We start from the raw sequence: 19,459 nt of genomic DNA on the forward strand, positions 1-19,459 counted from the left end.
ATGTTAAACAAAACAAATTAAAAAAATGTGGCTAATACTTTTTCATTACTAAACATTTCAGTTCTTGAAATGTCCCTTTTTGTTATAAGATATATTATTTGTATTCATTATGTCTTCTACCCAGAACGAACACAAATTCTTTTCTTATTGGATAAACATTGAAATTCCATTCCATTCCATTATAAAGAGATGTCTATGGACTTGATGTACAAGAAGAAGTGAATACATAAAAACATTTCCCATTGTCTTCCTTCAATTCTTATTTTATTCCCCATGTTAAAATAAATATCCCTCTGTACACTACTGGGATTTATTTATAATCTAATTCAATCATGCATTAATGGGTTCTACACTAATTGGCAGCTTTCTTTTCATCTTGACGGTTGGAAAGTATATTATTTCATCTGTCTCAGCTACCCATCTGCTTGAAAGAAAAGATTACAGAATGAAATCGCAAAATCATTATTTTCCTTTAAAAAAAGAAAAGTTCATATACTATTTACCTGTAAGTAGTGACAAGATGGTGAAGGAAAATAGAAAGCTCTAGCCTAGAGAGTTCTAACCCAGGGCATAATCTCTGTCCACCGCCAAATGGGGTAAAACAGTTGTTACTAGCCGCAGCTCCAATTTTCTGCAAGTTTTATGTGATTATGAATTATATATGAAATAATCATGATAGATACGTTTTCATATATAGTTGTTACCTCCCATCTCCATGGATCAAACTTAAAGGGGTTTTCATAGTTGTTGGAGTCTAAGTGAACAGAGGTAAGTGATGCCATAACACACCATCCCTTAGGAATTAAGTACCCTGATGAATTATATAGCCAAAGAGAATTAATTAGTATAGATAAGTAAGTTTGTTATACATGCACAACGAAACAACTCACCTTTAATTTCTACGTCTTTGACTGCTTTTCTCCAAATGCCGTTGACAATATTGGCCATTCTAAGAGTTTCACTTATGACCTTATAGAAAGCAAAATAGTAAGATTAAACTACATGTAAATTGCAGATAGAGTTAGACACTCACATTCTGAGTAAATTGCAGTGACATGTAATCAGTCCATGCATATTCATCTGAAGAGTTAGGACTACTACTCTTCTGCCTCTTCAGTTGCATGTTCTCCTCCTAGTAATAACAAAACAAATCCAAATCAGACATATAAACCAAACTTTAATTAGAGTAAAAAAGTGAGGCTTACTCGGAGTTTGGAAAGAGCAAGAGGGGAGTTAGAAAGGAAGAAGAGAGCGATGGTCATGGCAGTAGGAAGGGTCTCTTCACCAGGTATCATCATCTCTATTATGTTCGAGCTCATCATTTCCAACGTCAGCTCCGGATTCCACTCATTCCCTAACACCACGTCCACCACATCCTTCTCCTCTTCATTACTACATTTTTCCTTCTTCTTCTTTTTCCTCTCCTCTATTATCCTCTTCACAATCTTCACCATTCTTTCTTTCGCCTGCATGCATGCATGCATCTCATCATTCAAACTAAACCAATTCCAAGTAAATTAAATAATTAATAATAAACCTTCAAGGATTTGTATAGCCTTGTTCCTGGAAACTTGAGGGGCAAGCAAATTAACCCTTTGATGAACTCTTCAAATTCTTTCTTCAACAACTTGAGCTCTTCACCAGCACCAACGCTCATCAAAACTTTAACCAATACACTAAACGTAATCTGACATATACATACATACATACACTCATCAAAAAGAGTAATTAATTAATTGATTTATGTATGTATATATAGATATAGTATACCATTTTGACTTGATCTTGAACGTATATTGATTGGTGCGAGGTCCAAGTGGCCAAGCATTGTTTGACAGCGCGTTCAATGTCAGTGGTGATTCGAGCCTTGAGCTGCGGGGATCGGAGGAAGCCTCCGATGAGTGCATGCATCTTCCTGTGGAGGGTGCCGTTCATGTTGAGTATGGAGTGTTCCCCCATGAGTTCCCTTATTGATTTGGGATAAGCAGGGACGAACATGTTCCCTTGGTTCATCAGAACCACCTTGTTCACCTCCACCTCCGTCGACACTATCACACTGCTTCCCAATATGCTCGTCTTGAACACATTCCCATACCTACAAACATTTCAATTTCCTTTCTATCTTAATTAAAAATATTTAAATGTTTTAATTAATTAGCTTGCTTCATTAATTCCTTGACCTAACTTTGCATCGGTCCCATTTTGGAACTAGTGATGCCTCAATTATAGGCTATACCTAAAGCTAGCTAGCTAGCTTCTTTTTCTTTATAGCAAGAAAAACCTTAATTATTGAAACTTGAAAGGATCCATCCTTCATCGTTGTAAAGCTATAGTACACTCATTAATTCTCTCGTTTCGTCTTTTCAGTACTTTTCATAGGGTAAAACGTACAACTCTACAACTGAACTCACCTTTGTCTTTCTCCCTCGCCACGCAAATTATAATAAAAACTAGAATTAAATAAACTCCACAAGTTATTAATTAAAGAAAAAAAAAACTGAATCTGCTTAATTTTTCTAGTTAAGCTATAATTAGTGTTAGTAGCTAGTGTATGTGCGTTATTATTATTATAGTAGATAACTAGATATAGTACATGAGTGTGGACCAGGAAGACAAAATTATTGTGAGCAACACATGGGAATGGTGAATGGAAAGGACCATAGTCATATCATTTTCAAAAATAAACTGGGCCTTCACATATAGAGGAGAAAGATATTGGTATGATGGATAACGAAATCTTTTAGCGGTTTTCAATTTTTTAGTTATCCTGAATACATATTATATTATTCCAAATAAAATATGACTATGACTCATCACAATTTCACATACAATAAATACTTTGCTTTTCTCCATCGAAAATTGAGAATTGACTAAAGTTTTTTGTGGTGGGAATAATAATCACACTTGTATGTGCATTAATTAATGGTGGGTACTCCCATGAAGATATTATAATTGTCTTCATGTGATGATTTTTCTTTTTGACCTTTAGATGATGGAGTGTAGGGTTAGATTTTGATATGTTATAAAAGTGTTGTTTTTATTTGAAGTGTGGTCAAATCAATAAATCACACTTTTATACAAAGCATCTTCATAAAAAGATGTTTTTTGCATCTTCATTTGAGTAGCTCCCTTAATTAATAGTATATAATATTGGCGGAGCATGCATGTCATTATTATTGCCCTAATGAAAAAGAAGCATGATGAGAATGGAAATAATAATGATGATGATGATGCGCATGCAAAGAATGAGTACTTACATGGACTTGCGCTTTTCCAAGAAGGTGAGAGGTTGCGGTTGAGAAGTGTAGCCAGAGGCAATGAAATCAAGGGTCTCTCCGATTATAGGCCAACCCCACCGCCCTTCTGGAACCTTCCCCCTTCTCACCTTCTTCTTCTTCTTCTTCTTGTTATTTTCACGGAGAAGCCACCAACAAAGACTCGTGATGAAGCTGATTATTACCCCCGTCACAATAATCCATGCCATGTCTTGTTGGTTATATATACCAACCACCAAGTCATAAGCAGTGACTCGTGGCGGTTTTGGGTTCATGCAGGTGTTAGATGAAAGAAAGGAAAATGAATAGGTAGGGAGGGAAACAGAAAGTGAGGTGATTAAGGGAGAAACCTTTTTCTTGTTTTGGAGTGAAGAGACTCATATATATATCATGTAAACGAGAGACGATAGACACGAAGGAGATGGATTGGATATCTATCATCTATATCTAAATACTATATATCTAGAAACAAAGCTTACTAAACAAGTGAAAGAGAGTAACCCAACTATTTTAGTCCCAATAAAAATACAGTGGTGCTAGGTATCAACAAATTTTGTAATCTGTAATTATTAATTAATTATTATTAATATTTTTAATGATATAAAATTATATTTAATAGTATAAAATTATACGCTATTTTTTTATTAATTAAATGCTAGCTAAATTTTAATAAAAATAATGGCTTTTTAGATTTTTTTATAAAAATATACAATTCAAATTAAAATAATCTAAACTCTTTTTTTTTTTCGAGAATTACAAAAGACTCTTGTACATTTCAAAGTTTATTTTTTTGATATAATTATTTAATAGCTTACTTTAATTTTTCTCAAAAAAAAAATGTATAAGTTTTAGGGTGAATCTTCACAAGAAAATGCTTTTATGTAAAAATATTAACTAAAATATTAGCATATATTACATTAGATAATTTTAATTAAATATGTTAAATTATATAATATTAATCAAATAATATCTTTATTTAAAGATACTTTTATACCAATAGTAGTCACCAAATTTTATTTTTCTCTTAACTACTTAGAATAAAAATCGACTCTTGATCTTTTCAGAAACTAAATTATAATCATTTAATTAAAAAATAAATTTTTTATTTTATTTTCCTTTTTATTCCTCTCATGTTTAATATATGTTTTATAAAAATATACATATAAATAATATTTGTTTGGCATTTAATATGAGATGAGATGACCAGTATTGGGTTCACCTAATTCGCCATGCTCCATTATTATTTTGTCTTCACTCTATTTAGAAATGTAAGAAACCCAAATCTCGAAGCCCACCCACGCTTGTCCTTCCCATATTTTTGTTTCTCTTCACTTTTAAGTATGGAGCTTTAAGTCATGACTTAGTTAATTACTTGGTTAATTTGGTTCAATCTTGTGACGTATAATAAACTCAATAGAATACCATAATCATCCTAGGCTATACGTACTGCTCTAAGTGTAGTACATACCAAGAAATAATCTTTGGACCTCAACTTGACAGCTATCCAATATACATTGACCAAGTTGATAACCAATAAAATAGTAATATATTTCTTCCAAATTATCCCTTGCCGAATAACAAAAGCAATTTGATTTTTAATAATAACGATAAACCCTAAAGTACAGTTATGAAATTAAACTAGAAGAATGAAATAGGTTGAGATAAGCTTGTTGTTTTGCTATAAAGATAAAATAAGACGGTTGAAAATGTGCATGAATGTTGGTTTATGATAATGAGAAGGTGTCGGCCGTGTACAACTTGAATGGGGATTGGGGGCGGCTACGAAACTCATTAACACAAAAGAATGGTAATTACGACCGTAGGTGGACTTTCCAAAGAGTTGAAAAACTTGCTAAAGGGACCTGTCCCATTGTGACACGTAGAAAGTGTTACGTTACTCTGAAATATTGACATGGGAGACGATCAATCTGAATTCTGAATGTTAGTAGTATTTCACATTTGTGATTAAAATTACATGTTCTACAATAGAACGTTTTGGGTGTGTGGCACGTGAGGGAAGAGGGGAAGGGGTGCGGTGCATTGATGAATGTTGATGGCCCTTCAATTGGAACGTCTTGTCTTCATCCTTCTTCTGTTGCTACACAGTTATCTACACACACTATACTGCTCTCTCGTCTGTCTTTGAAGGCCTTGGCTTTCTTTACGAGACAGGACCACTGTGCACTGTTCAATAATGCATAGCTTGCCTTGCTTTTATGAAGGCTTTCAATGCTTCAAAACTGCTTCAGATCCCTTTCAACTACTCTCACTTTAGCCTACACCAATCATTATACATATCCTATTTTCTCCTCCATATTTCATATCAAATAATAAATCAATCAACAATTTATAAACATACGGGCATACATCTTGTAATAGACCTTAATTTTTTGCTTAGACTTCAAACCCCATGATGATGCCTATTTAGGTTCGTGGTGGGCCAAAAACCATGTTCCTTCCACATGCTTCCTCAACCCTCACTCACTTGTCAACATATATACACTCCATTCTTTCCTATATTACTTTTTTAATATTTAGGGTTTAGGATGAATTTGAAACTGATTGATTTAGTTTAAAACAAATTGAATTAAAAATTAATAAATTTTAATATTTAGGGTTTAGGATGAATTTGAAACTCAATTGATTTAGTTTAAAACAAATTAAATTAAAAATTAATAAAAATATTATGTTACGTAAAAAATCAGCCACCAAATTAGTTATTATATATTTATATATAAATATATGTGTTATTTTATTTAATTTTAGGTAAATATTTTGTTCAGTCTCTGACTTTTTTTTCGTGATTTCGCACCTTACTCATTCTTAAACCTCAACCTGGCTCCCACCTATTAATAAAATTAGACAAATTGACCCCTGGCAGCAGGTTGGGTATGTACCAGGTGTCAACTCCAAATAGTTACAAGGACTAAAAATCTTTCCCCTGCAAAAAATAAGAGTCACAAAAAAAATATAAATAAAAAATATCCTCTTCTCTTCTCCTCCTCCTCCCTTTTTCTTCCTCCTATTCTTCTCCTTTCTCTTTGCTAGTCACTATCATCTCGATCACCATCAATCTTCTCGACGTCACCAAGATCTTCGCTGTCCTTCGCGCCGCCGCTAACAACTCCCCCTTTCCTAATTGGTACTATGTCCAGAGTCATTTATCCATGCCTCGTCCTTTGCAAGCGTTACAAGAGTTCCCATGTGGCATCTGGTGAGGCATTCAAGCTCTTCGCTGAGGTCTTCCAGTTGTCCCAAATCTTATTAATGATATATGGATTACTAGCTTTATAATTTTGTTAAGGTTGATACGTGAAGAGTTTTAAGATTGTGGAAGTAGATAGTAATGATAATGAGTCTGAAGAAGAGGAAAAAGAAGAGGGAGAGGGAGAGGAGGAAGAAGAGGGAGTGGTTATTCATTTGGAGTTGACACCTGTGTCACTTGACATTGACACATCATATTTTACCTGACATGTAAGATTGTCAACTGGTTATAAGGGTCAATTTGTCTAATTTTATTAAGGAAAAGTATAGGGTACCAACATATTATCTGTTAATTTATTGTCAACAATAATTAATTATTATATTTTAAATACATATATAAAGAGACATATCCAGAAAATATATCTATAAAGACACTTCTATTAAACACAACCATAAAAAAGACATTTTTATTAGACACATCTATGAAGACACTTCCATGAAACACAGTTATAAATAAGAGTTGATAGAGGTTGGCAGATATGTTGTTGGTAACGTAACGGGACCGTTTTATTAATGGGTGGGGGCGGATTAAAGTTTAAGGATGATTAGGGTACGATATATCTCACAGAAAAAAAGTCACGAACCAGAAAGGTATTTACCTTTAATTTTAAAATAAAATTAATATTTTAATATATATTCTATACAAATTATTAATTTGATTACTATTTTAATATACAATAAGAAATGAATGAAATTTAACGAAAAAATAATTTAATTTAAATTGATAATTTTACATTTTTACCCTTTATTTATATACAACAAAATTTTTTTCCACCCCCGGTTGCCAAAAAGTGATCGTCACCGGAACTCTTCCATCGATTGCCAAAATGGGACAGACAGTTGCCGAATCATAAATCATGGTTTTAAAGGAAAGCTACAAGAAATAAACTCAACCATTATTTGGAAGTTTTAAACAGACAGCTAAATATGCAATATATGCTACAAAGAGATGATTTAAAAAGAATACAATTTAAAGAGACTGGCAATGCACAATCCACTCCCTTGCTGTATCTTTCTCTAACATAAAATGTGTTGTGTAATAAATGAAAACAAGGTAAAGGAAAAAATTATGATGGATTTATGCAAAGATTTCCATGTCAAGCTGTTCATGCTGAAAGGCTCTATACACTGCAGGCAACAGCTTCTTTTTCCAGATTATTGTAAAATGAACTCAACTTGGTGATAGCAAGCGCTTCACCAAAGAGTGATGCTCTTGTAGATCTTGATATGCGCACCTCAACATAATCGCCAACCACAGGATTTCGCCGTGTCTTGACATCTTCCCTGTCTGGTATTGGCACATTGACAAACAAAACCCTGTGGCCCTTGTCGCTCTTGCCCATAAGCTCGGTATCCGGAGCTCTCTTGTTAGGTCCTTCAACCAACACAAGCTGCACGGTTCCAACCTGAGAGTCAAAGCACTTGCCCGTGCTCTCACGAAAAACCTCAATGAGTTCAGTTAGCCTCCTCTGCTTTGTTTCCTCAGGAACATCATCGACATAATTTCGGTGGGCATGAGTTTTCTCCCTCATGCTGTAAGCAAACATGAATGCCATATCATAACCAACAGCTTTTACGAGACTCAATGTGTCTAAATGTTCCTCCTCTGTTTCCCCACAGAATCCTGTTCGAATTCCAAACATAGAAAGAATTGAATCAATCTGCAGTTAAATATTGGTGTGGCAAAGAAAACCCTAAAGCCTAAAGTTTTGGGTAGCAATACCATACAGTCATACACAAGTAGCTAAATTAGCAACGTGCTTATCTACCTTTTGACTTTTGTACTTTCAACAAAATACATCTGTTCCATCATATATTAGGAAACAAAATATTTGACAATGATGATGCTGTTGCCAATTAAGAGGATTATATATATGATAGCACATGATGGCATCACTTTATCTATGTAGCAGACTCCATCTAACAAAAAAAACAGAAGGCTTAATTGTTGATGCTGATGTTTGGTAATGCAGATTTTATTCACCACTTCCATAGACCTTTCTTAAGGAACAAGAATCTCTTCTCTATCAATTACTCGTTGTAGAAAGTTAACGAAAAAGTGTTCTCAAGGGTTTCAGCTGACAAAATTTTACACCTCCTAAATATGCTGGATGGATTCATAACTGTTGAATTTGTGTATTCCGTTCCTTTATGAAAACTAAAAATCTAGATGCCTCAAGAATAGAAGGTCAGCATTAGATACAACATGATTATGAAATTAAAGAAAAAAGTGACAAACGCAAAACTTGATCTCTCATGCAGAAATTTTATAGAAAGCCAAAAACTAACGAATAGAAAGGGAGCAACTTGAAAGGCATATTACCACAGATGAAATCACTGCTCAAGGCCACATCTGGAATAATGCTGCGAATTTTATGTACAAGCTCCAAATAAACTTCTCGGGTATATCCTCGTCTCATCCTCTCAAGAACTGTACTACTTCCAGTTTGTGCTGGTAAATGTATCAGTTTGCATATATTATGTCTTTCTCGCATAAGATAAAGCAATTCATCCGGAAAATCTTTAGGGTGTGGAGAAGTGAATCTGAATCGCATCTCAGGAAATTCCAAGGAGAGTCGGTCCAACAGATCAGAAAATCTTAAACCCATTGTTTTCACCTTAGAAATGCTGGAAAACCCATCACTAAATTTCCAGTTGGAGCCTGGTTCAACCTCTTTCTCAATGCCGGATGCATCATTATAGCTGTTCACATTCTGCCCTAGAAGTGTTACTTCTTTCACGCCTTCTTTCCAGAGCTCTGCCACCTCTTTCACAATGGAATCCACAGGGCGTGATCGCTCTCTGCCTCTTGTGAATGGCACAATACAGAATGAACACATATTGTTGCAACCCCTCATCACAGAGACAAAAGCACTAATCGAGTTCTTGGATATCCGAACTGGATTAATATCGGCATACGTCTCCTCAAGGGAAAGAAGAGTATTGATCCCCTTCTGGCCATAGTCAACCTCCTCCAGCAACCGCGGCAAATCCCTATAAGCATCAGGACCGCAGACCACATCAACCATTTTGTCTGCATCAAGTATCTTTTCCTTCAACCTCTCGGCCATACATCCCAAAACAACCACTTTCGGAGGGCGCAAGGACTGCGACCTTCCGGTGGCAACATTGCTCTTCCAATGCCTCTTAAGAAACCAAAAATAGTTAAGCCTCTGCCACACTTTCTGCTCAGCATTATCTCTAATGGCACAAGTATTAATGAATATTATTTCAGCACTCTCAGGAACACTCACTATTTCGCCATAGCCGGCATTGTTCATGATGGAGAGGACAATCTCCATATCATTAACATTCATCTGACATCCATAGGTCTCATGGTATATACGACCTTTCGAAGCAGCTTCGTTGTCTGGTACAACACTATTCGGAAAAACACAAAAAATAAGCAAACTATTTCCATTCCTAATCCCTATTCTTATTTAAACCTGTAATTCTACAATTGGGGATACAAAAACAAAAATTCCTCTTTTTTTTTACACTATGCTTATAGTTGTCGTGACAGAGATATATGCGTCCTACTATTAATATTCAAATTCAATTCGACAGAAGTAAAAGGCAAAACAAATACCCAGAGAACTGAAAAAGAAAAAGATTGAATTTCGAAGAGAAGTAACTCACAGGGATTGAGGTTGGGAAGAGGTAAGGGTAGCTTGAGGTAGGAAGTGAGGGAGTGAGGGAATGGGACCCTCTAATTTGGTGGAACGAGAGAAGCTTCTCGAAGAGCTTGCGACGGTGAGCTTGAAAGTAGAAAGTGGGAGTGGGCGTGGTGATGAGGTAGTGAAAGAAGAATGGCGGTGGAAGTTGAAGATTGTGAGAGTAAAACGAGGACGATGAAACTTAAAAGGTTGGTTCATTATGGATGAAAATGTAAGTAACGACGCCATTGAGTTCTCTCCGCCGCTGCAGGCTGCCGCCACCGGTATATGGTGGATAAGGTCTCTTCCCTGCTACTTCTACTGCTCCGCTTTGTGGATTACCACCATAACGCTATCCCTCACAACGCAACATTTTCTTGTCGTTTCGTATCCCTTATTGTTAAAAATAAAAGTCTTGAATATACTCTATTATATAAAAATCGGATTTCTGCACTTAATGATGGAGTTGATGTGGCATGCTTCGGAGAGTATTTTTCGATTTAATTATTTTAACTCATTCAATACAATTTATTCAATACAGTTTAGGTTATATATATATATATATATATATATATTCCAACAAAATGTAATAATGTAAGAAAAAGGTTTTATAATAGAAAAGAATAGAGAGATTTTGACAAGAATTAAAGGAGAGATATAATTTTATTGAACAAATTTTTAAGGAAAAAAGATACAATTACTAATTTTTTTATTGTCAATTACATTTCTATTAAAATTAGTAGTATCAAAAAAATATTTTAAATTTAATATTATCAAGAAAAAATAAAAAAAATTATATAAGGACTAATTTGATTAATTTTTAAACTTTTAGGGATGAAAATGACTTACGTCTGAACTTTCAAGGACTATTTTGATTATAAATAACTTTTTTACATATCAAGTGCCACGTGGCATGCCACGTGTCACTGACATGTGCCACGTGTCACCGATCTGACATGTCAACCAATCATATTGTGACACGTGGCATTAGCCCTCCACGTCATCATCCAACTGACGGAAGGACTAACTTTACCAATTTTAAATTTTTCGCGGACAAATTTTATTATCTTTTTCTTACGGGGACTCGTTTGAAGAATGGGTTATCTTTCGGGGACCAATTTGACTATTTACTCAATTGATTTGATTAAATATTTAAATATCTATATAATTTAATATAATTTATATTACTTAATTAATTATACTACATTAATTGTAATTCGTTATATTAGTGAATTGGTTTTTTTATTTATAAAGTCTAAAATAAAATAAATAATTTATTGTTTATTCTAATTAAATTTATTAAATTTAATTATATATTATATATGAATTAATGTTAATTTATAAATTATTTTATATTATAATATTCAATCAAATAAATTGTAAATTACTTTAAATTATATGCGCACGGAAAAATGGATTTAAATGTGGTTTATATAGTATAGATAGTATTTAATTAAGAACGGTGTATTTTTAAGTGTTTTGATATAACTTAATTATATCAACTAATTAATTTGATTAGATATTTAAATATCAATGTAATTTATTATAGTATATAATACTTGATTAATTTTATTATATTAATTGTAATTTTTTATATTAGTTAATTGGTTTATTCATTTATAAAGTTTGAAATAAAATAAATAATTTGTTGTTTATTCTAATTGAATTCATTAAATTTAATTATATTATAGATAAATTAAAGATAAGTTATAAATCACCTTATTTTCTTAGCTTTTTATATTCCATAGATTGTTAAATTTTAAGTTTTATATTTCTGTAAGCAAAAGTAATATAAGGCAAAAAAATTTTCATTCTAAACGAAATTATTCTATGTATTATTAACTAATTCATTAGATTTGATTTATTAAAATATAAAATAATTTTATATAACAAATTATTAATTAAACTCATTCTAAAACATAAGTAAAATAAATTAATTTTCTAGGTGGCCTAATGTAAATTTATAATTTATACAACAATCAAACAAAGCATAGAACTTGTGAATTATAATAAAAAGGAATAAAAAAGTAGGGCCTACACCATGTTGGCTTGCTTGCCTCCATTGCATCTTAACAAAACATGGGCCTATGGAGACTAATCCCGATTCCAAACTGGACAGATAGAAAACCTACCCGGATCTCATACAATTAATTTCAACTCGCACCTAAAGTCCTCTTTTAGTCTTTTTGGGTCTTCTCTCTCTCTCAGCAAGCAAGCATATACGCCAGTAATGGAGAACGGTATCTTGGCACTGGCAACTTCAGAACGGCAAAGATGAGAAGACTGGTTGCTTATACGGCGACGGGATGATGATGGAATTGTGCCGGTGAGGAGGTCTATGAAGATGAGAGATGCTAATGTGACCAGAGAGGTTAGATAGCGGACCGGCAAGAGGAGACTTTCACTGATATTATTGTCGTTCAGATCGCTATCGCACCGGGATGCTTCCTATCTGTAACTTATGGAGGTGAACTGCTGCAAGGAAGTCATGGATTCAGATCTTATTTTAATTATTGTGTTAATATATAATTAAATTTTTGTGTAAAATATAATGATATTATACATTAAAGTATTAAATATTTGAATCTATTATATGTATATTCTTCCTTTTGGGTGAATATAAATCTGTTAGTTAATACTTAATATTTAATATTTTGGAATTAAATCATATTTTTTATTTATTCAGTTATTTTTGTTGAAAGAAATATTTTATATAAATTTTGTTCGTTTATTTAGTTGGACAATGGTACTGTGTGTAGAAAGTAAATAATAAAATATTTTATTTTGTAAAAAAAATAGGAAACAACTATGCATATTTCTGTAGATAAGGATCTGATATCTGTATTCGAATCATTGATATCGGAGGGGGCTATGTATATTTTTACATACTTTGGAGATAGCAATAACTGTGGGTTGTACCGCACAACATCACATCATTTTCGATTATTTTTTTAAAAAAGAACTACTATCTTATCCTCTTTTTATGATGCAATGCCGTTATATAGTATTAAGTTGGTTCCTTTTAGAAAAATTATGGGATACTCTCCTCAACATCCTTTTTTGTTTGGTAAGTGTATGATTTATGACAAGTACATAAGTTGATTTTTCTTTTGTTTTTATGACAAAATATCACTAAGACGGGTGATTTGTGCACAATCTTCTGTTTGATATTTATTTTAAACGTTGCTGGAGTTATGACCGGTGTAGAGGGTGAAAGAAAATATGTGAAGGATGGCAAACTTATTGACATGTTGGTCATTCAAATTGAGAATGAGGAGTGTATTTTTTCGATGCCCTTACTCAACACTTAATATGTTTATATAAGCAATTTTTTATTTTCTAAATAATTTACATTTTCTTTGCAGTTTAAAACTTAATATTGCTGTTCTTGGAGAGATAGTGGATCAGATCAAGGGTCTTGTGGCAGCGGATGAGCAACAGTTACCGGTAGTTATTTTTCAATTTGCAAGAGTAAGAAATTTTTAGGTATGTGAGGATTTTACCACTATCGAATGGTTATATTTTATTGTAGCTATTTCTACTAATTATTGGGATGCGATTCAATAGGTATTTTTAGTTTTAAAATTTTATGGTATGATGTTATATATAATAGTAATTTTTTTATTTTTAAATTTTAGAGTGTGATACTAGATGTCGTGGAAGCAAAATTATAAGTACTGTGTTTTGTGTTTAAAACTTTTGATCATGTGGAATTATAAGTGAAATTATAGAAAATAGTAATAACAATTCCGGCAAATGGCTGGCGTTCTAGAAATTAAAATTTGAAATGATAAAAAATATTATTATATACACGTGGATAAATTGTATCACCAATTTTTTATTTTTTTTTATTGTAAATTCTATATTAAATTACTCAACAATTAATTAATTAATATATAATTTCAAGTTATATTTTTGTTATTATATAATATTTTTTATTATTTTATATTTACAATAAATATTTTTTGTATAGCTCATTGCTAAAATAAAAAATTTTTACTAATTAATTAGGTTTATAGTAGATTATAGTTGGTTTTTTAAATCTAAGGACACTTTTGGTTACTTTTCATTCGATAATTTTTCTGTCATGTATAATTGTACAACTCATTTAAGCAATAATTATTGTATATAGGTACCAATATTTTACAGAACATTATGTATGGTACCAGGCTCTTGATAAATCCAGATGTTCCTGAGATTGTGATGCTTCAAAAAAGATATTGTACCAATATTGTGAATTATTTATGGTTGTGTATATTGACTGTATTTTTATGGCGTTGTGATTGATAAGTAGCGTGTACTATAAAGAGATCTCGCAGTATCTGTCTGTGCTTTCTGGCAAACCGGTGTATATTAATGAAGATGAGGTTTTATATTCCACTGAGAGGAAGACAATAAAGGAGTTACGTGCGGCTGTGGATGTGAGTGCCTTATAGAAAACTACTTTTTTATGTTTGGTTCATTGTTTTTTGGACTTTCAAACTGTTCCTATGTAGGTTGGATTCTATGTTGTTCTGGCCACTATTTTTAATGTTAGAACCCGTTCTAAGTTGGTGGTATAAATCTTGTGTTTGCAGCGTGAAGGAATAAGCTAATGCGGATACATACTTCAACGATGGCTGTAATAAGAACGTGAATAATGTGGTTGATAGGTACAACTATAATTGGACTTATTTGTGCAATTCTTTCATAAAAAGCAATAAAGTTATGTAATTGATTATGTCTCTTTTTAATTTATTTAGTAATATCTAGCTTAATACCAACAATTAGTAGACAATAAGAGAACAATTTATTAAAAACAAAAACTACTTTGATCGATGAAAATATTGTCTATCCATATAAAAAAATGGCAAAATGAGATAGAGTGCATAGAAAAAATTCATATACCTACAACAATTTTATACCAAAGTCTCCTCTACTAGACTAAAATCTAGAAAATTGATAAGCCTAAAAAGATTGTGTTTGAGCATTTAAATTGTGTTGAATATAATTTTTATGATTTTATTGTAACTAAAGGGTGACAGACCAAGTGTTAATTGATGTTTTTGAATAAAAAAAGCACATAAGTTGAATTTATTAGTTTTTTATGGTACTGCTACAATAACTTTTATTGTGTTCGATAAGGAGACTGCAGCTCTATTCGGACGGACCTGTACTGAGATTGTGAAAGAGTTAAATGTATGTGGTTTCTGCTGTTGAAACCATTTGAATGGTTATGATATTCAATGTCGGATGTGAATATAGAAGATAATTTTATACCATCCTCAAAAACTTTAGACGGTATGTAAAAATTTTATCTATATGTTTATTTGCATCTTTGTGTACATCCTGGACTAAATTGCATCGGTATGACAACTGAGTATCTAAAGAGAGTTCATTCGGCAGATGTGTGGGATATAGAAAATCCTATTTATCAATGTCAACACTGTAAAGCATAGATGTGGTCTGAAGAAAGGCTTGCTGAATTCAAACAGTCGCTCCAACCAAAGTTTTCATTATGTTGTATGGAAGGAAAGATCGAGCTTCCTCTACTTTCTGTGCCTCCTGATGAGCTCATTTAACTTCATACTGGTGGAGATCAAAGAAGTATTCATTTTCTAAAAAATATAAAGGCATTTAATTCAATGTTTTGTTTTACATCAATAGCCAAAAAAATTGACCGTGGGGTGAACAATGGGACTGCTCCTCCAATTTTTAAGTCTGGGGGGGGGGGGTCAAAACTACCATAGTATTGGTAGCTTACTTCCTCCGAATAATCTGCAACCAACATTTGCCCAACTATATATTTATGACACAGAAAATGAGATTGATATTCAGATAGACACACTTCGATAATTTTCATGCAACCAGTCAAATATTTTAGTTATTTTTTATCTGTGAGAGAAAATAACATAAAATTTATTGTTTTTATTTTGTGCAGTTCCAATGAAGCTATAAATGAGCAGGATAAGAAAATTGTGGCAATATTAAGAAACATGCTAGAAAAATATAATAGTTTGGTAAAGAGTTTTTGCTATGCAAGAGATAGGTACCAACAGAAAAATTGCACAAATATAAAGCTTAAGTTGATTAGTAAAAGGACTACAGATGACAGGACATACAACTTACCATCTGCATCTGAAGTGGCTGCATTGATTGTTGGTGATGTCAAACAACTAAGCAAAGATAGAGATATTATTATAGAGAGTCAAACTAAAAAGCTCCAACAGATTAATATTTTTCACCCATCTTATTTAGCCTTGCAATATCCATTGTTGTTTCTGTATGGGGAGAATGGATTTTGTTTGGGTATTGCAACATCAGATTCTATCTCCGCTAGGCCTACAAAGAAAAACAAAACAATCACTTTGTAACAATTCTTTGCTTTTCAACTACATACAAAAAAGGACGGGTGAATCTCTGTTAATTCTGATATCAAAGAGATTATTCCAACAGTTTCTAGTAGATGCCTACACAATAGTAAAATCAGAGAGGTTAAAATTCTTTAGGTATAAACAACCACAGTTGAGGGTTGATAAATACAAATGTCTGCATGAAAGTCTTATAAACGGGGATGTAGATGCTGCAAGGCTTGGCAAAAGAATCATTCTTCCCAATACTTTTACCGGTGGACCTAGGTACATGATGAATAATTGTAAAGATGCATTTGTAATTTGTAGATATGCAGGATATCCTAACTATTTTATCACTATGACCTATAACCCTGAATGGGATGAGATAAAAAGAGAAGTCACTCCCATTGGATTGAAAGTAGAAGACCGCCTTGATATATTGTGTCGAGTTTTCAAGATCAAACTTGATGGTTTGATTGATGACCTAAAAGAGGAAAAAATCTTTAGCAAAATTTTGGGATGTAAGTCTGTGTTTATACAACACCTTATTAAAATCTTATGTTGTAATGTTTTTCTCATTTGTCTTTTTCAATTTTCAAATATTTACACTATAGAGTTTCAAAAGAGAGGGATTCCGCATGCACATATTCTTTTATTCATGAGTATCAAGTTCAAGCCACAAACACCAAATGACATAGATAAACATATAACAGCTAAGATTCTTGATGAAAATGAAAGGCCAAATCTACATGGAGCTGTTCAAAATTACACGGTACATTGTCTATGAGGTCCGTACAACAAGAATTCACCTTGCATGAAGAATGGATCCTGTTTAAAGTTTTATCCCAAAGAGTTTAGATAGCGAACACTCATTGATGAAGCCGAATTTTCCAAATATAGGCGTACTAATAACGGTCGAACAGTGAAGAGAAGGGAATGTGTACTAGACAATAGGTTCATTGTTGCTTATAATCCAGAATTGTTGCTCAAGTTCGGGTGTCACATAAATGTGGAATACACATGCCAAACAAGTTCTATTAAGTATCTGTTTAAGTATGTACATAAGAGCAATGACCGCGTAACAACTACCCTATACAACGCTGGTGATCCGTCAGAAGCCACACAAGTTGTTGACAAAATTAGGAATTACTACGATTGTAGGTACATTTCGGCATATGAGGCAGTCTGGTTTATTTGGATACGAAATCCAAGAGAAAAAATCATTTGTGATTAGACTTCCATTCCATTTGGAGGATGAGCAACCTGTGGTTTATAGTGAAATTTCTAATGTGAATGATATCGTCGAAAGAGCAATATCTCAAGTCTATGTTTTTGGGATGGATGGCGGCGAACATGTCATATCCCTATGCTCGAGGTCTGACTTATGCTGAGTTTCCAACCAAGTTTGTTTGGAAGGACGATGCTTCAAAGTGGTTTCCTCGAAAGCAAGGCTTCACAATTGGAAGGTTGACTCATGTACCTGCAGGTAATGACGAGTTTATATTCAATTTCGATCTTATTTATTTGACGATTTAAATTTAAAATCTTAACAGCATGTACCCCACGTCTATTTTATTCGATTTATCTACACTAGAAAACAAATGTTCAAATAACTTTTAGCAGTTATAATCTGTAGATTACACAATTTTAGAATTGTTCTATATTTTTTAGAAAAATTAATCTTATGCGGATGTGTAGCTACATAATAATTGAAATCGCATAGCCTAATCCATTTAGCTATTTAAAAGTGGGATTTTAACCAATTTTTTTGCAGTAAATACCGAAGAATATTACCAACGACTTCTTTTGAATACTCAAAGAGGATGTATGAATTTTTGAGATATAAGAACAGTAGGAGGAACAATTTATGGCTTTATGCTACGTATAGAGATGCATGCTTCGTCCTTGGACTCTTGCAAGATGACAGAGAATTCATGGATGCAATTAAGGAAGCAAGCTCGTGGGCCTCAGGATCATATGTTAGAAGGTTATTTGTTATTCTATTAACATCCAACAATATCTCAAGACCAGAACATGTCTGGAATAGATGTTGGCATGAACTTTTAGATGATATTTTGTATCGAAAGAGAACCGTGATGAACATGAGGGGTGGGTTTTTATAATTGTAATTATAAAAGTTCTTCATTATTGATCATTTTTAGTTTGATTGAATTTTTACAGTATCGTATAATATGCAGAGTTAACCATGTCAGAGGATGAGATTAATCAGTTGTGCTTAATGGATATAGACAAGATCTTACATTCTTATGGTAAAACCTTGAAATACTATCCTCCTATGCCTTTAGCAATTGAAGTTGATAGTTCATTGTTAACCGAAAGGGTTATCAGGGAAGAGCTAAACTTTAACAGGGATGATTTAAAGAAAAATGCCTCAAACATGTTAGCCATCGCAACACCTGAGCAGAAATATGCATTCGATAAAATTGTTACAGTTGTGTATTATGATGAAGGGGTTTTTTCTTTGTGTATGGTTATGGGGGTACTGAAAAAACATTTCTCTGGAACCTTATGTCTGCTGAGATTCGCTCAAGGGGTGATATTGTGTTAAACATTGCTTCAAGTGGTATTGCATCTTTACTTCTTCCCAATGGAAGAATGGCACACTCAAGGTTCAAAATACCGCTGAATATAACTGAGGATTCTTTATGTAACATCAAACCTGGTTCTCTTCAAGCAATGATGCTGTTGAAAGCCAAACTTATAATTTGGGATGAGGCTCCAATGGTTAGTAGGTACTGTTATGAAGCGCTTGATAAATGCTTAGGTGATATCATGAGGTTTTCTCCAACATATAACAAAGATTTGCCCTTTGTAGGAAAAGTGGTTGTACTAGGTGGAGACTTTAGACAAATTCTTCCTATCATTTCACGAGAATCAAGATAAGATATCGTTCATTCAACCGTGAATTCGT

At 33.0% G+C, this 19,459-nt stretch overlaps 4 protein-coding genes across 4 annotated transcripts; 2 read left to right on the forward strand and 2 right to left on the reverse strand.

The window, feature by feature from the left end:
* Positions 1-139: 139 nt before the first annotated feature.
* Positions 140-4,011, reverse strand: LOC112749491 (3-epi-6-deoxocathasterone 23-monooxygenase CYP90C1). Its single transcript, XM_025797752.3, has 9 exons — positions 3,258-4,011; positions 1,771-2,095; positions 1,538-1,687; positions 1,206-1,466; positions 1,034-1,132; positions 891-969; positions 705-811; positions 504-631; positions 140-421 (listed from the first exon to the last, which is right to left on the reverse strand). The coding sequence occupies exons 1-9, from the start codon at positions 3,548-3,550 to the stop codon at positions 331-333; spliced, it is 1,533 nt and encodes a 510-aa protein (XP_025653537.1). The 5' UTR covers positions 3,551-4,011; the 3' UTR covers positions 140-330.
* A 3,368-nt stretch (positions 4,012-7,379) lies between these two features.
* LOC112749492 (CDK5RAP1-like protein) lies at positions 7,380-10,601 on the reverse strand. The gene is made up of 3 exons (XM_025797753.3): positions 10,179-10,601; positions 8,863-9,920; positions 7,380-8,163 (listed from the first exon to the last, which is right to left on the reverse strand). The coding sequence occupies exons 1-3, from the start codon at positions 10,442-10,444 to the stop codon at positions 7,661-7,663; spliced, it is 1,827 nt and encodes a 608-aa protein (XP_025653538.1). The 5' UTR covers positions 10,445-10,601; the 3' UTR covers positions 7,380-7,660.
* Positions 10,602-13,389: 2,788 nt separating this feature from the next.
* On the forward strand, positions 13,390-17,761 carry LOC140179113 (uncharacterized). The gene is made up of 6 exons (XM_072217734.1): positions 13,390-13,445; positions 13,561-13,642; positions 16,631-16,812; positions 16,855-16,997; positions 17,142-17,299; positions 17,390-17,761. The coding sequence occupies exons 1-6, from the start codon at positions 13,390-13,392 to the stop codon at positions 17,759-17,761; spliced, it is 993 nt and encodes a 330-aa protein (XP_072073835.1).
* A 59-nt stretch (positions 17,762-17,820) lies between these two features.
* LOC140179114 (uncharacterized) lies at positions 17,821-19,431 on the forward strand. Its single transcript, XM_072217735.1, has 3 exons — positions 17,821-18,013; positions 18,726-18,927; positions 18,999-19,431. The coding sequence occupies exons 1-3, from the start codon at positions 17,821-17,823 to the stop codon at positions 19,429-19,431; spliced, it is 828 nt and encodes a 275-aa protein (XP_072073836.1).
* Positions 19,432-19,459: the final 28 nt, after the last annotated feature.

The sequence above is a fragment of the Arachis hypogaea genome, chromosome 15 (assembly GCF_003086295.3).
Source record: "Arachis hypogaea cultivar Tifrunner chromosome 15, arahy.Tifrunner.gnm2.J5K5, whole genome shotgun sequence".
NCBI lineage: Eukaryota > Viridiplantae > Streptophyta > Magnoliopsida > Fabales > Fabaceae > Arachis > Arachis hypogaea.

Bases quoted from the DNA above. Each gene is read 5' to 3' on its own strand.
- LOC140179113 (XM_072217734.1), top strand. From the start codon at position 13,390: ATGACCGGTGTAGAGGGTGAAAGAAAATATGTGAAGGATGGCAAACTT. The intron at 13,643-16,630 runs GTAGTTATTTTT...TTATTCCAACAG, and splicing joins CGGATGAGCAACAGTTACCG to TTTCTAGTAGATGCCTACAC. The intron at 16,813-16,854 runs GTACATGATGAA...TGTAATTTGTAG, and splicing joins ACTTTTACCGGTGGACCTAG to ATATGCAGGATATCCTAACT.
- LOC140179114 (XM_072217735.1), top strand. From the start codon at position 17,821: ATGATATCGTCGAAAGAGCAATATCTCAAGTCTATGTTTTTGGGATGG. The intron at 18,014-18,725 runs GTAATGACGAGT...TATAATATGCAG, and splicing joins GTTGACTCATGTACCTGCAG to AGTTAACCATGTCAGAGGAT. The intron at 18,928-18,998 runs GTTAGCCATCGC...ATTATGATGAAG, and splicing joins AAGAAAAATGCCTCAAACAT to GGGTTTTTTCTTTGTGTATG.
- LOC112749492 (XM_025797753.3), bottom strand. From the start codon at position 10,444: ATGGCGTCGTTACTTACATTTTCATCCATAATGAACCAACCTTTTAAG. The intron at 9,921-10,178 runs GTGAGTTACTTC...TTTTCCGAATAG, and splicing joins TCTTCCCAACCTCAATCCCT to TGTTGTACCAGACAACGAAG. The intron at 8,164-8,862 runs GTAATATGCCTT...GAATTCGAACAG, and splicing joins GAGCAGTGATTTCATCTGTG to GATTCTGTGGGGAAACAGAG.
- LOC112749491 (XM_025797752.3), bottom strand. From the start codon at position 3,550: ATGAACCCAAAACCGCCACGAGTCACTGCTTATGACTTGGTGGTTGGT. The intron at 1,688-1,770 runs GTATACTATATC...TGTATATGTCAG, and splicing joins TTCAAGATCAAGTCAAAATG to ATTACGTTTAGTGTATTGGT. The intron at 422-503 runs GTAAATAGTATA...TCTTTCAAGCAG, and splicing joins CATCTTGTCACTACTTACAG to ATGGGTAGCTGAGACAGATG.